Consider the following 16,970-nt stretch of genomic DNA (forward strand, 5'->3'; position numbering starts at 1 on the left):
AGGAAGACACTGATTTAACACCATCTTTTTATAGCGAATTGCTGATTAGCAGTGAACTGTTGTACAAGCAGAAGGGATAGTGCGTACAGTTGTTGCATATCTGGGCAAGTTCGGGTTTGCAGTGAACATTGGTTGCAGTTGTGGCCATCAGGAGTGCTGGCAGTAGTGTGGGTTGCTGTTGTTAGTATCTGTCCCATGTCACCAGGTTTGTTTGTTTTTTTTCCAGTTAAGGAAAATTGCCATGTCCTTTTTATCTTCCATCTTTTACAGAAATGTGAATGGGATACATCTTGCCAGTCTCTAAAATTCACACTGAAAAGTCAGGCCTTTAGGTAAAGGCCGTAAACTTTCTGGAGTGAATGAAGAAAACTTTTTTAGCACGGTATCCATCGAGTACTGAATCAGGCGTCTCCAGAGAGTATTTAATTCTGCTTATTTTAGAAACATGTCTCTTCCTGCTCCTTTTATAAACAGAGCCTTGGCGACTGGGGGTCGGGGCCGACCGTGTGACTACTCCAGCCCAGCATACAGCCACGGGCTGTGTGGGGCAGATGCATCCTTTGTTCTCCCAATTCTCTTTTCCTCCATCCCCATTTGTTTTTTCTCACCACCTCTGCCATACCAGGATGAGCATTTTTGTACCCAGTGGCTGAAAACAGGTACTTTCTTTGCTGGCTTAGTGCATCCGCCAGATCATTTCACTGCTGTAGCTCTTGTTGGTGGTTTTATTAATGGTGACAGGTCAGAAAGGAAAGTAGTAGGAATTACCGACAAGGAGGAGTAGGATGGGACAGCTCTCTTTAGTAACTTTCCATTCTAGGTCAAAGTGGCTGTTGTAAACATCGTCTCAGTTTTAGAAGGGATTAATTCCGTACAGCATTTCTCAATCAAGCTTTAAACCCGTGAAAACACAGCTGATTTATAGAGGTGTCAGTCTGCAGGAAGCGCAAATGCTAGTCCAAAAGTGTGAGCTGCTTATTCATTTCTAGTTTTATAAGTTTAGTTAGAGTGGTCTGTGGGGATGTGGGTAAGCAGGCTCTGTGGTTATTGCCTCAAAAAGGTGGCTTCTGCACAACAACTCAATTCTTGCTGGGTGTCTGACCTGTGCATACTTCCCCTTCGTTCTGAAGCATGGATATGTATTTGCGTATAACGTTTTGCAGCAAGGCCCAACTCAATACACCATGCAGGCAGATGCCTCGTACTTTTTTTATCCTTTGCTTGGCATTGGCCAGATGGATGCTGGAGCCCAGGGTGAGGTGAGGAGCTGCTTGATGGACTGGGACAATGCTGCAGTGGTTGAGCATCTTAACCACTGACACTTAATTTCAAAGGAATTAATGCTTCCGCAATGTTTATCTTTTTTTTTCTTGATCCCATTTGCCCAGTTGATTTTCTACACAGATGCTATTGCTGTTCTAATTTAAAGAAAAAAACCTGCAAAAGGCTTTAGTAATATGGAGGAGTAAATTTTATTTCTAAATACATGGTGATGAGCAGAATACAAAGGTGTTGATACTTGATTTGCAAATTTAAAATTAGTCTCATTGCAGAGAAGTAATCCTTTACTTCTGTTGTCACTTGATGAGTCTCTTATTTCAAATTAGAAGCTTCAGAGACGTACATAAAAGCTGGGTTGTTTTTTTCGTACTGAAAAAAGTCTATTCAAACATTACTGTTTGATGAGGCACTTAGTGAAAAATCTTGGAAAGCAACTAGTTCAAGCACTCAAGGTTATGCCTGTGTTTGTCTTCCTAAAATATTTAACAAAAATAGATTAGGGTTAGCAAACATACAGAAATAATTTTAAAATGAGCTTTACAACAGCACACCATTTGCAGCCTTTTTAAAAGGATCCAGGTTGTGATTTAGTTGTTAAATATAGAGAGATTTCAGTTCTTGGCAAGCTTACCTTTTGAATGCTTTGAGCTGCTTTTTCAGGGGAAAAATCACTTTTTCAAGGATTCTGGGATATTTTTCAAGGATTTAATTAAAAGGGGAACAACAAGTGTAATAGGAAAATATGTAAAAGTTGTGCAAAAAGCTTCATTTTTTTTTTCCTTGTAACAATGGGTTATTTTCTGTTCCCATATTCTGTGGTTAAATACCAACACAGGATTTAGTTCCTGTTCCGCCAGAGGTTTCCAAGGGCTCCTTTTGACGGTCTGGTGTAGCTGGGTGTTACTGGTTTTGGGTTTTGCTTATTCCCTTCACTTACAAGTTGGCAGCACGGCAATCCGGAGTGATGAGTGGTGACCCACAGGCCAAGCGGGTCTGACACCGCCACGAACAGGTTGAGGCAGGGGCTAGGAGGAGGTTCGCAGTCCAAGTAGCGTCCACACCAGCAAATCTTTCCTGAAGTCGTTCCAGCCCTCACAGATGGAAAAGCCATTCAGCGGTGGAGGTGAAGGAAGTGAGCCGGAGCACGTGGGAGGGCAGGCGAGCAGCTGAGGAGAGGCACCGCAGCGGCCTTATATGGGAAAGGGAAAGGACATTTTCCTCGTTAACTTCACGGGGAATCGGTGCCCAGAGCTGCATTCATCATGTGGATGCATTTCCACAGGAACGTTTCTTTTCCAAATCGTCTTAGTCATAGTTTTAGCACTGTGTCACATCTCTGCTGGCTTATTTATATAGTCTGCATGGGCTCGCTGTGCATCCACTGCTAGTCTGCCCTAAAAAGGTGAACTGTTTATAATCTTGGCCAACAGAAAAGACAGTACTAAACTGATGCCAGCAGCTTGTTTTTTTTTCTTACTGAAAAGACCACCCCGTTTCTGGGCTGTACTTAAAGCAAAACTTAAGGCATGGCAGCAGTATATCCCTTCATCTGAGGGGGGCAAGGTTGGCTAAACACAACATGGCTTCCGCGAAGCCAGGCCAGAAGGAAGCTCAGCAGCCCCGTGAGGCCTTCCCCTCCGGGCTGCTCGTGGCCCTCTGACTGCTGTTCCTCACCAACATCACACCCTTTCTCTCACCTCGGCTCTTTTTTGGATCACACTTACCCTCTCAGCAAGGCTTGCGGTCACACGCATTTGATTTAGAAGGGGCTTGCTTAGACAGCCCATTTAACGCTGGGTGTTCATGAAGGAGCAACACCTCTGAAGGGATGGCCAGAGGGAGAAATCCGAGTTAGCTGTGCAAAGAGTAATGCCCAAAAGTTGGGTTGGGTGTAGTTCACAGTTCAGTTTTTCTGTTTGTTTTGTTTCCTTTTTTTTTTTTTTTTACCAGAAGTTTCTTTTGTGCCTGTGCCCACCATCTAGCAGTTATCCCACACCAAATTCTCTCAATTCTCCTACGTCTAAACTTCCCCCGCCCTCTGGCTGCAGGATCCGCTGAAGGCAAAAGTGGGCCAAAATGATTTGTCAGAAAAATATGAAACATCTAACATTATTGTTGGATAAAATCTATTAACAAAGGGTTGGCTCCTGTTTGAAACCTCCACTAGATTTTAGAGCAGCTGTCCCATCTAACTTAGGCCTGGATATGCAAAGTTACAATTATGAATGGCCCTAAATCAGTGTGGGAAAACCAAAACTCAACTGCTGTGCTAATTTAAGCACTGCGCTCTTTGCTGCTAATTTATATGAATAATGGTACCTCTTCCAGAAAATGGCAGGTTCATTTTAAGAGATTCTCTTGGCTAAATTGCAAGATAGCTTTTAGAACAAAAACTTGTTATGAATTCTAGTATTTTTAGGATGCCTGGAAAGGCTGCAGTTAGCAGTAACATTTTAGGGCTACAAAGGAAATTGGTGGCCAGGCTCCAAGTTCTTGCTCTTATAATGAATAATAGAGAAATGGAATTTAAAATAACAACACCAAAATTTCAAAGTTTTATAAAATTTGTGAAAACTGATTTCGGGTGGCTATCTACTATTGGAGGAGAATAAAATTTGGCCAAAAAAAATGGTCTGTTTGAAACCTGTTTTTAGTCAGTAGTCCTAACTCTGGAGTAATAAGTGAAGTCTAATAATTATGGAAAATTACAGTTCAGTGACCTTAAGTTGTGGTTTATAGGCATTCAAATCTTATCTTATAAAACTTACAGATTATAAAGGTTGCATGTATTTATTTTTTTGGAGCAGGTTTTCATTAAGGTTTGTAGCTTTGGAAAAAGGGTAAAGAGTTTTTTCATTAGTAAGAACGGTACCCCTTAATTATCCTTATCCCTAAAGAAGAAGAAGAAGGAAAAAAAAAAAAAAAGCTGAATTTATATCAAGGATGCTTTAGGTTACATATTTTGAGAGGAAATTTCTAGTTTGGAGTATAAGGTGCCAAGTTAGGCTGTAAAATACCCTTTGAAGATTTCTAGGAAAAGATTCTGGAACGGGCCTTGAAGTTTTTCTTACCTTAAAGCAGAGGCTTGACTAGAGAAGCTGTATTTCTCTCATACCTCTCGGGTATCTTTATTTTGAAGTCTTTCCCTGGTAACATTCAGAGCATAGATATTTTTGGATGGGGTGTTAATAGGCTGGGGGTTTTTGGTTTTGTTTTTTGCCCTGACTGAACAGAATTTCCAAATTTCTTGTATCTTAAGAGGCTATCTAACAAGAGTGTTTCAAAAGAATTTAAGTAGCAGCTGCCTTGTTTGATGTCTTATAAATGAGAGTTTGGTTTATAAATACGGTTGTATTAGATGAAAATTCATCTGTCTGTCCAGTTGGTGTGGATAGGAACATCTGGTTTGAGTCTACTCTGTTCCTATCCCCTCTGAAACAGTTGCATGTGTGTACTTCCATGCAACTTTATTTTTGTTTACTGGTCGCAATAAATCATAAAATCTGGTTGTCTGGTTTTGTATTTCAGATTAATTTAAAATTTCTCACGTGGGCTGGCATCCTCTGTTGCTTGATATGGAGCGGATTTGCTCAGCAAGGTAAATCATTTGATTTCACTGCACTACTTTAATATTGCTTTAAAACTATGTATTTAGCAGTTGTTTGTGCCAATAAATGTATTGGTTAGATGAGTGCTCCTAGCAAGATGTTGCTCATATCTCTTAGTCATGACATGTAGAACGTAGTTTACAGGGGCAGTATGAAACAAACTAAAATTGTATTACTGTCAGCATGTCTTTATAAATGAAGTGACCTATCTGTATTCTTTCATAGCTGGAAGTGACTGCATAAAAGCTAATGCAAAATCATGTGGTGAATGTATACAAGCAGGACCGAACTGTGGTTGGTGTAAAAAAACAGTAAGTATTGTACAGTTCCTTTTATTTTTTTCCCTCGGTTTCAAATTTAAATAAATACTTTAAATGTATAGAAATGTCATTTTTATTAACGATAATTTTCTGTAGCTCTTCAATTGGAAGAGCTATTTTTATGTATTAGTACATAAAAATTCAGTACCATGATTTTCCTGATGTCCTGATTTGAGTAGATCTTTTTACAATGTGTTTACTTCTCCTTTTCTAAAAGTTAAATGTATATAGACCCTACAAGCTGTATCATAGCTATTTCATATCCTTCCAGCATGGAGGCTGTCTGGGTATGTTTAATTATATGCTTTCAGTGACATTAGAGTAAAAGGTAAACTTAGACATAGGTGGAGTAGAGGAAGAGAGTGAAGGTCTGCGTTTAAAAGGAAAGATGTTCAAATCTTAGAACATCTACCGTCTGTTGTTGGTAGACTTGGGGGTGGGAGACTGGTTTGTTGGGGTGGGTTTTTTGTTTTAGTATGAACCTTCAAAAGAAAGCTTGTGTAATTAAAATTAAATCTTAAATCTTAAATTATGTGCTGTATATGCTAAAGTTGAGTTGAAGTGTCTTCAGGTTAGAAACAGAAGGAAAGGTGCTTTAGAGCACTTTTTTGGTTTGTTAATGAAAACTGTGAAACTTTCCTGTTTCCTGCTGTAAGATGATACTGTGTACTTAATTCCATGCGTTACCAACTTACTGTCACTTGGATCAGCTTGTAAGCTTTAAACTTTTCTAGTAAACTGACTTGACTTTAAAATTTGGCTCTCAGATTCATTTGGCCAAATTTTATTTATTTGGTCTTAGTCAACTTCTCATCAAGAACTGATAAACTTTATCATATATTTACTTACATGTGTATTCTGGGGGGAGGGAAAAATCAGAATTGCCAAGCTCCTCAGTTAGAAACCTTGTTTACTTATATTTGAGTTTAGAGCTGTTTTGAAGATTTGAGGTAATAGTAAGTTGTGTTCAGAGCAAAGTTACTTTTTTTCTTTGCTAACGGATATTACTTTTGGATTGTTGTCCTTCTTTCCACTTCTCTGTCAGCGTATTGCCATTGTTTTGTTGTGGAGTACCAACGTACCCTTATGTAATCTCTAATTAAAGCCTTTCAAAAAAAAAAAAAAAAAGGAGGGTAATTGGAAAGTAGGCTGTACAAATAAGTTCACAACTTAATTGACAACTGCATGAAGATGTGAGCCTTTCCCATCTGCTGTCACTTATGGAGTAGCTGATTTAAAAGGATGCACTGCTTCTGTTAGAGGTGACATTGGATATATATTTTTTTACTTTCATCTTGCTTATATCTTTTACACAGATTATATACATAAATGCAAACTCTTGGATTAAATTATAGCCACTGTTTCATTGAGTAAAATTTAACATGTTTCAGAACTGTGTTTTATTACTGGATTCTTTTTTTTTTTTTTATAAGGATGGAGTCATTGTAAAAAGTGTTACTGTGTGTAGAGTATAGCAAGTTTCAGATAGCTGTAAATTTGATATTCATTCACCCCTCTTTTCCAGGACTTCTTGCAAGAAGGAGAACCAACGTCTGCCCGATGTGATGACTTGGCAGCACTGAGAAGTAAAGGCTGTCCTATGGAAGATATAGAAAATCCTAGAGGTAGCAAACAGGTGCTTGAAGATAGAGAAGTAACAAACCGTAAAATAGGTGCTGCAGAGAAACTGAAACCAGAGGCCATTACACAGATCCAGCCACAAAAATTAGTACTGAAACTAAGAGTCGGTAAGGACAGTTTCATTCTAGTCTTCATATGATTTTTCCGTCACCACCACAAGTGCATCTTGTGTTTTGAATGTATAATCATTTTGTTTCTGAAACTGCTGTTGTTCCGATAATCTGAATAATAGCAGAACTATTCAGGTTAACCCCAGGTGTTTAGGTAATTCAAATACTGTCAGATTTTTAGAAAAGAGGTTTTTATCACTTGTTCCAGATATAATTTCTGAGAAAATAGATAAAGCTCATAAAAATGTCAGCATGGTTCAGATATATCACAAAAATTAAATTGTTCTGTTTTCAGCATTTTACAGTTGATTTTCTGCAGTGTGACTTCTTGTAACAAAAGTAGAGGAGCATGCAAAAACCTAGAGAAGTTATGAGAACAGTTGCTATTCCTTGAAGTACTCCTGTTAGGCAATCTGTGCCAAATGATTTCATAATATGGGCAAGATTTTCAGTTTGCTATATAAAATAGTTTCCAGAGGGTAAAGAAGTGGATATGAGACTGCATTAATGAAAACAAAGCAGTTGTGTACCATTTCAAACCCATAAAGAAATATTTGATTAAAATGGGAGTGGGGGAACAAGTCTAGTATTTCACACAATACTTGAACATAATGGAAACTGACCTTAAGGAGAGTTCCTAGGTGCTGTAACAGTGTCCAAAAATACCTTATATTTACCTGGAATAAGAGCCTGTACTTGGAGCCAGCTGCTTGTTGGGGACTGCATCAATAAATGCAACGTGATCCGAGACTGCTTAGCACAGTGAGGAAAGGGAAGAAAAGGAAAAGAATTAAAATTATTTTACAATTTTGGTATTAGCCCTGTTTAGTTCTAGTGACCCTTTCAACTTCAAAAGACAAAATAATAGTCTGTTGACACAAATTTGATCAGCAGAGCATACAAGGGACCTGGGCAACCAAAACCTATTAACCCAAAAAATCATTGTTCAGTTTATGAGCACTTCTTTTGGTCACAAGGTCTCCGATGAGGGTTTGTGTGCATACAGAGGGGGATGTTTGCTTTCTGTGCAGGCTCTTTTAAACAGTAGCTAAGGAAAATCTAAAGCTTTTATTTGTTTTAAATAAAACGTGCTGCATAGCTGCCTGATCCATATGCCCATTCCTTTTGCTCATTTTATGCTTTCCCCAGATTGTTAGTTTTCCTCATATTAAGCAAATATTTGCTAATTATTAAGCAGACTTAATTGGCAGCAATATCACTATTTCACTTTAGTGACTAAAAGCTGGGATGAAGGAAAAAACTTTCAATTCCATTCCTTATTTCATAAACAATAGGCAAAAGAATTATTTTCCATTTAACTTGCGGGTAGTTCTTCTGCACTGTCTTTCAACATCAGAGTGAAACTACATGCTTCTGTTGGCAAAGGCTTACAATTCTGTTGTCTGGGCTTACAATTGCAACAGACAGTAACCAATTATCTCGACTACTGTTTTTGTGTTCAGCCTGTATTTGATGCAAAGTAACTTGAAATATTCTATCCAGAACTGATTTTTCTTTTATAAACCTATTATAAGTGTTTTTCCTAAACTAAACCCTTAGGATTTCTTCAGTCATCTTGGATACAAATAGATATTGAAAATTTATGCTATTAGATTGTTAAAATTATTGCAAGCATCGAGATTTAAAATTACAGCAGCTAAGAGAGGCTTGGTTTTATCAGGATATTATTTTCTATGGGGAAATGAAATGCATTGACATGTAAAGTTGGGCATCTGAAATAAATACTCCTTGAAAATTTTTTCATCATAATTTAATGTTAACTATTTCAATTAACAGGAAAAAAAAAAAAAAACACTAGCTCAAAACCTCCATCATCAATATCTCAAAGACTTTCCTTAAAAAGACTTTTTTCTTGCCAATGTAGTTATTGTAGAATTTTTAATGGCTTCTGTTTGTTGTTTAATCTCTGAAACAGGGGAACCGCAAACATTTTCATTAAAATTTAAGAGAGCTGAAGATTACCCCATTGACCTTTACTATCTTATGGACCTCTCCTATTCTATGAAAGATGACTTAGAGAATGTGAAAAGTCTCGGAACAGCTCTGATGCAAGAAATGCAAAAAATAACTTCAGACTTTCGAATTGGTAAGAAAGATTTGCTTATTCAAAAGTTTCCTTCCTGATGTTTTTCACATCAGTAAAGTGAAAATCACTTCATATGAAGAATAATTCTTTTTTTAAAAACTAGCAGTATTATGGCAAATATACTAGCATGTAGAAACTATTGAGGAATATGAGAATAGTTGTGAAGGAGAAGGTAGAATGTAAACAAGTATGAGAGCTATTTTTAACAACAGATCAGCTATAACGAATTTGTATTGTATCACAATATAAATAATAGAATTCCATTCTTCAACTTACAGGGTTTTTCTCATTCTCTCCTAGGGTTTGGCTCTTTTGTGGAGAAAACTGTGATGCCATATATAAGTACAACACCAGCCAAACTCAGAAATCCTTGTACAGGTGACCAGAACTGTACAAGTCCATTTAGCTATAAAAATGTGCTCAGTCTTACCAGTGAAGGAAATCGATTTAATGAACTTGTAGGTAAACAGCACATTTCTGGTAATTTGGATTCTCCTGAAGGTGGATTTGATGCAATAATGCAGGTTGCAGTTTGTGGGGTAAGTGTGTGTTAGTTTTCTGAGATAAAATTGTTCTAACTGATACTTTAAGGCTGTATTTAAACAATTTCATCTAATAATGTTTTACGGTGCCTGACCTGAGTTTCAACTTGTCATGCTTGTGCTAGCAAGATAGGGTAAAGTAGGCTGCATGAATACCTTGATTTGTTTTGTGGAGACCTCTAGTGAGTGAATGAAGCCAGCAAATGTGAAGGTGGTGATCACAGGTTGTATTCACATCAGATAGATATGTTGCAAAGATGATGTTTTTAAAGGCTGCTGCAAAAGAAGAGTCAAATTCTGCTCACAGAAGCATGGAATTCTAAACAGGCAATTGTTATCCAGTGATTTCAAAGAGTCATTACGCTTTTTCTAGCTCATGTTTCAGAATAGCTTGGTGAATGTTAATTTCTACTAGCTTCTTAGACAGAAGTAGATCAAAAACAGATTTTTGTTTATTTTTGGAGAGCTGATCTAGATCGCTTCATTATTCTTTGATGTTTCTGTTATGACACGAATCTATGCACAATATAGACTCTTCAAAAATTATATCCTACTTTACTGCTTTGTTACTATATTAATATATTGTTAATCAATGAAGTAAGGACTTTATGAAACTATATGGAGTCCTATTTTAAAAGTGCAGAAGGAAAGTTTATTGCCTTTGGTGAAAATCTTACAGATAATATTTTACAGGAGACATTTAATTAAATATAAGTGCTTTTAAGATTTGAGTGAATTACAGTTTCCAGGACTATGCTTTTGTTATATGGCTTCTCCTAAGTCTGTCTGCCTTATTATGTATTTACCTCTTCATTGTTGGTCCACGTTAATATAAAAGAAAGTGGTGCAGAATACTGAAATTTATTTATTTTTTTTTATTTCCTAAGGATCAAATTGGATGGAGAAATGTTACAAGACTATTAGTGTTTTCCACGGATGCTGGATTTCACTTCGCAGGAGACGGTAAACTTGGTGGAATTGTTTTACCAAATGATGGGAAATGTCACCTGGAAAATAATGTGTACACAATGAGCCACTATTATGTAAGTCTTTGCATTGTCTTGTAGGGAAATTTATGTTTTCTCGTGTTTAAGCTCAAAAAAATCATTTTAGTAAACTGGCACTGTTTCAGAATGCTACATCTTTTAAACTTTACCTATTTGCCTATGTATTAAATCAAGTGACTTTAGCTTAAGTAAAGCAAAACTGCAAGAATTAATCCAGTCTTAATTCAAAAACTTCAAGAAGTGGCAACTTCACTTTATGATTTGTGGTAGTTAATAATTCTGCTTGTCCACTGGTGCTCTGTCCTAATATTTTATTATTTCATTAGTCTGCTTGTTCAAAAGTAGTTCTAATACTATCCAGTTATTTATAACATCATATCTATTTGTATTTTCTTTGGGGCCCAAATGAACTGCTTGCAATTAGTCTCTGTTCATAAGTATTTTATTTTTTATATTTTATTTTTGATTTTATTTTATGCCTGTTAGCCATTTTGAATCATTTTATCATGAACTCTCACTGTATACTTGTAATTTTTAAATCAATTTTGCACTTATTTGTAATTGAAATGATAGAACTCTGACTGCTTGACATCTTATGCTACAAAATTTATGATAAAAAGTATGTTTAACAACATTGTTACCATGTCTTATTGATAAGTTAAGCAGATGAAAAGTGAAATGAAAAACATTTACTTGATAGGGTGAACACAATAAGCTTTACAAAGTTTCCATGTTTGTATTCCTAATTGAGAGCGCTTGTTTAATGACAACCTACAATTAATTGTTTTATTTAATCTTTTCTTTATGAAACAGTGCAGAAGCTAGTGATTTTCACAGAGATGTCATATGGAAAACTATCAAAGATAATTTTTGGAGAAAATTGAGATTAGGAATTTAAATTGGAGTATTTAAATGTCAGTGAATAGGATAACATTCTTGTACCTTGTACCTTCAAAGATCACCTATCTTCATGGGGCATATATGGAATCTTTTCAAGGATTGTTTGCTTGTGGGGTTGTTTTTTCTTTAGAGTTGTAACATAAGCTGGCTAGTTAGAAGTCCTATGAATGTTTCTAGAAGTGATTTGTATTTCTACTGTCAAAATGTTTCTGATTTTCTACTTTGTGTACAAACTTTGAATTGGATTTTATGCTTGATGTTTTTTAATAGGATTATCCCTCTATTGCTCATCTGGTACAGAAGCTTAGTGAGAACAATATTCAGACAATTTTTGCTGTTACTGAAGAGTTTCAGGCAGTTTATAAGGTAAAGATAAGTAACATATTTCTGGTCTCTACTTATTTTTCCTCAACCAATTAGAGACTTCAGGTTTGGACTGAATTAATTAAAGTTGTTTAATTTGAAATTAAAACAAGTATGGATGGAAGTGATCACAGTAGTATTTTGCTATTTATGTTTTTGTTATTAAGCCTTTTTTTAAGTTGTTCAAAGTGATACCGAACACCTTAGTAATTTCCAAGGAGGTAACAGATCTCATATTTCCTCAGTAAATGATCCTCCTTATCTCTTTTTATACCTTTATAGATATAAGGCAGTGGAGATAATATTGGCAATGCTACTTTTTATGCACGTGTTTACAACAAAATAGCTTAGGAGAGCACCTATGAAAGAACATACTTTGTCCTTTTTGCTCTATTTATATTCATTATCGTTAAAATTGAATATTGGATATGATTATGAAATAAGAAATTACTATTTAAAAGAGTTGCTTATTTTTCCTCATTTTAATGCATCAAGGTATATTTATTTCTTTTATCTGTATTCAAATTGTAAGTTTTTTTTCCACTGGAAATCATCTTTTTTATACCTATCTCTAGAAGTGTTGTGCTTCTTTTTTAAGATCTTGAAGATGTGTGTGGTAAATTTGTGCAAGAGCACATCTTTTATTCTATTCTGTTTTATTCTGTTACCATAAAATGAATGTCTTAATTGGCAAATTTAAAGTGAAAATGCAGAAGAGAAAGGTGGATTTTTTTTTTTATTCCAGTATTCCTTTGTATAACCTCAAAAATCATGAAGAACGATGACAACACTTCAGCTTTACTTTTTGAAGTACTTGATCTTGATTAGTTAATCCAGTAAAGCATTATATCACCATACAGGTACTTACACTACAATTTATACTTCGTTTGTTAGTCAAGCTGTAACTTTCCTTTTACTTTTGTAAATATTGACAGGAACTGAAAAATCTGATACCAAAATCAGCAGTGGGAACGTTGTCTTCAAACTCCAGCAATGTGATTCAGCTGATCATTGATGCATACAATGTGAGTTTTTTTTTCCAAGGTAGATTTTAATTTTTTCTACAAAACAGGAAGTTTGTATTCTAAAATGTAACTATACAGCCAGTGCAGTAAAACCACATTAGACTTTCAGGCACTGTGGTGATCAGAGCTTAGATGACTAGAAAGATACACGCTTACGGTCACTTAACCTCTTTATTTCTTTCTAATTTTATCATCTATGTTTTCCCTTTAAACAAACAAACATAACCCTTACTTTTGGACCTTCGGCTCTTTGCCTTATTTTAACATGGAAAAGGAATGGGCCATTTTTCAACCTGGAAAATGTCTCCATCAACCTCAGTGGTTCTTTCATTTGGCTCCAAAATATTTTCTTCATAGCTGTGTTATGTAAATGAGAATTGTTGCCCCTTTGGAGTACATAGAACAAGTGTTTGCCAACGTCCACGCATAGCAGGGCTCAGGTGTGAGAAGGGCTCACCATGTGTGAGGATGGGCTGCCCTGAAGCAGTCTGTCTCAGCACACTGGAACTGCCCATCCCAGAAACCTGGAAGGCTGAGGCAAAGTGTCCCAGACTGCTGGGCACAGGCAGGCACTGCGGCATTTCCCTCTGCTTAAAACATACCTGAGGGAGAAGAGTGTTCTTGGACCTCATTGTGCTCAGAGCCAGAGACCACTTGTGCTTCCCATTGAGAGCCACTGGGCACAACACGAGGTTGGACTGGAATCAGGTCCCAAAGCCTCTTATGCTCATTCTCCTGCATGTCTTGCATTTCCTGGCATATCTCTGCATCAGTAGGAGTGAGGGAGAGTGCTACCTTGTTCAGACTGTCCTGTATTTGTTCATCAAAATGCTTTTGCAACTCCATTCTGAGTTAGCTAATAGCAATCGTTTTAGTCCCTTTCTTCAGAGGTGATCCTGGAAAACAGTAAGCTACCAAAAGGAGTGGCAATCAGTTACAAGTCTTACTGCAAGAATGGAGTGAATGACACACAAGAAGATGGAAGGAAATGTTCTAACATTTCAATAGGAGATGAGGTAACTTACAATACATGTGCTACTCAGAAATTTCGTTAGAAGTGTCCAATATTTATTGTCTTTTATAAATATTACTAAGTTTCTTTTAATAATATAGCACTCCATGTATTTTTGTTTGCAGGTTAGATTTGAGATTAATGTAACTGCTTACGAATGTCCAAAGAAAGGACAAAATGAAACAATTAAAATTAAACCATTGGGATTCACTGAAGAAGTGGAAATTAATCTCCAGTTCATCTGCGAATGTCAGTGTCAAAGCGAAGGAGAACCTAATAGTCCAGCCTGCCATGAAGGGAATGGAACATTTGAATGTGGTGCATGCAGGTAAATATATAGACCTTATTTATTTTTGAAAATGGGAAATATGATCTATATTTGGTTTACTTAATTAAGGTTTATTTGATTTTAATAATTTTTGAGTGAAGGAACAAGAATTGTTGTTACAAACCTGTTTCTTTTAGGACATCTTGACATACTGTCATATATCTGCAAATAATCCTTGTGCTGGAATTTATAATATCGATAATTATATTGGAGCTATTGCACACATCAGAATTAGAATGTGGCCTTGGGTTAGTCCTTTATAGGACTTTATAGTCCTTTATATCTTTATAGGCCTTAATGCTTTTTTTGTTCCCACATTTAATTTTAAGGTCTATCTAATGTAGCGGAGTTATGGGAGAAAATGAGTAGAATTAACTTGTGATATTTTTTCAAATATTAATACTTATCTAATTTTGTCTTTCTAATGTGAATTCTGCTGATTTCAAGAAATTCAAAGTCTTCCTAGGTTTTGATAGGAGCTCCTACCTAGGTTGGCACCAATTATGCCATAGAAGGGAAGAGTAAAGTAGCTATTCTTTTGCGACTTTTATTTTAGATGACTTTTTCTCCCTCAGTCTCTTCCCATATGTTATTTTTAGCCTTTTAGGATCTTATTAAAATATTTCTTCTAATTACATGCATATATAAATCTTTATGTGCAATCTTTTATGTACCTATGCCTTTAAAATTTCCATTATTGCCAATCATAGTCATTAGATTAGATGTATATCTCTCATTACACATTTGAAAATCAAGTAAAATAAGACTGGATTTTCTGGATTTACACACCACTAGGAGAGTAGTTGGAAATTGACCTCTAGTACATCAAAGTTTAAGGCTTTTTTCCCAAGAAACCTACAGCAAAAATGAAAACAGTCTCTTCTTGGAAATCCTTGAGACAAGAGTGCAAAGACCAGAACAAAATTAAGTAGTTCCCAAGGAAAACAAGATCCAGGACTTCAGAAAACAGTACCGGTTCCTGCTCAGTGAACTGTAGCTGAAATAAGAGTTATAAATCTTTTTCCTCGTACTTTAATATGCGATTATTTATGTGACTGAAAATAAAGAAGTTACTGACTTCAAGTTCATAGGATGTCTGGTGTAGGACTGACTAATATCTTTGTGGTGAAGCTAATGACTGTAGAGAACTGAGTGAAAGAATGACATATGGCTCTTAACTCCTTAATACTCAGTAAGTTGAGGAATAACTGCTTCAGACCATAAACACTGAATAAATTGCTTCATTTTGAAGACTTTTTTGGTGTTTCCTTTAAATAAGGAACCATCAATGACTGTAGAAAGAATTATTGAACTTGGTATCACTGTTATTAGCATCCCCATGATTTCACACAGGGGATAACAGACCTGTGGATAAGAACTGCCTTTTGCTTTTGGAGCAGGAGCAGTTTCATGATGGAATTATCTCTGATTGACAGGTTGCCAATTGCTGAACAAGAACATCCATTTCTTCATCATTGCTTTATGCTTGATAGGTGCTGAGCCCCTAAGATCTTGGTTGAATTTGCTGGTGCTCAGAAGCTCTGAAGATCAGCTACTCCCCTGACTAATTGCTGCTGTTCTTGGGAAATTCTTTCATTGAAAGTTAACAGCAGCTACAGTGAACAGTCACTGTCACTTAAAAGTAATTATTGTTCTGTCACACTGGAGAGGAATTAATAGTGGTTATGTGACAATCTAGTTAGCGGTGGTGACAACAGTTTCTCACCTGGAAGTAATCAGGATAGGAGCAGCTTAGTTGAGTTACCTCCAGCAGCTTCAAGAGCTGTTAAATAGCTAGAAATCCTGTTTTAAAATTAACTTGGAATATTCCTTGAGATAAGTCACTATTACTCCTGTTCTCTGCTATTTTTGCAGTCTTTTTATTGTATATGTTTTAATTAATTAGGTTTACATTTTCAGGCTTTTTTGTTCTCATGTTCTTACCTTGCAGATGTAATGAAGGACGTATTGGAAGACTTTGTGAATGTAGTACAGATGAAGTAAATAGTGAGGATATGGATGCTTACTGCAGGAGGGAGAACAGTACAGAAATATGTAGTAACAATGGAGAATGCATTTGTGGACAATGTGTATGCAAGAAAAGAGAAAACACCAACGAAGTGTATTCTGGCAAATATTGTGAATGTGATAACTTCAACTGTGATCGATCAAATGGTCTGATTTGTGGAGGTGAGAAGTGACTTCAGACTCTTTTATAGACAAAACTGGTGAATAGTTTACCAGTCTGTCAACTGTACCCTGTAAAGCAGTGATACTTAGCTTAAAAATACATATCTGCTTGATGAGATGAGAAAATGCACAGAGTAACAGTGACTGAAAATGCTTCTTTATTAATAAAACAGCCCTTTGTGATCCTGAACATAGGGTATGAATACATGTTTCAGCCTTCCTTGATTCAGAGCTAAAAGAAGGATGTAACCTGAACTTGACTTCTGCTGTTTATTGCAGAATTGCCTTCAGGTATTATAGTAAAGAATGCTGAGACAACTGTCATGAGATTATAAAGTTATTCTGGCTCAGTGTAACCACTGTGTCAATAAGAGATAATGACCTCAGTTTACTTGTAATAGTGTTTGAGCTGGTGCTTGACAACATACCAGTGAGATGCTATCTTGAGACTATTTCAAAAGGTGAGTGAAGCTTAGAATGTGCTAGACCCAGAAAGATGCCTTAAGTGCTTGAAACAAGACTCTAAATAGCACTTT

The 16,970-nt window shown here is 36.2% G+C and overlaps 1 protein-coding gene across 2 annotated transcripts in view; it reads left to right on the forward strand.

Annotated features, from left to right (window-relative positions):
• The window catches only part of ITGB1 (integrin subunit beta 1), a 43,859-nt gene that overhangs the window by 14,940 nt on the left and 11,949 nt on the right, over positions 1 to 16,970 (forward strand). For both annotated transcript variants that reach the window (XM_084283200.1, XM_084283201.1), the window contains exons 2-12: positions 4,810 to 4,879; positions 5,115 to 5,200; positions 6,735 to 6,957; positions 8,897 to 9,067; positions 9,368 to 9,606; positions 10,497 to 10,652; positions 11,787 to 11,882; positions 12,815 to 12,904; positions 13,780 to 13,920; positions 14,042 to 14,244; positions 16,196 to 16,434. In XM_084283200.1, coding sequence (XP_084139326.1) covers positions 4,810 to 4,879; positions 5,115 to 5,200; positions 6,735 to 6,957; positions 8,897 to 9,067; positions 9,368 to 9,606; positions 10,497 to 10,652; positions 11,787 to 11,882; positions 12,815 to 12,904; positions 13,780 to 13,920; positions 14,042 to 14,244; positions 16,196 to 16,434 — 1,714 coding nt within the window. The remainder of the gene's footprint in view (positions 1 to 4,809; positions 4,880 to 5,114; positions 5,201 to 6,734; positions 6,958 to 8,896; positions 9,068 to 9,367; positions 9,607 to 10,496; positions 10,653 to 11,786; positions 11,883 to 12,814; positions 12,905 to 13,779; positions 13,921 to 14,041; positions 14,245 to 16,195; positions 16,435 to 16,970) is intronic.

This window comes from Netta rufina (assembly GCF_964035555.1).
Source record: "Netta rufina genome assembly, chromosome: 2".
NCBI lineage: Eukaryota > Metazoa > Chordata > Aves > Anseriformes > Anatidae > Netta > Netta rufina.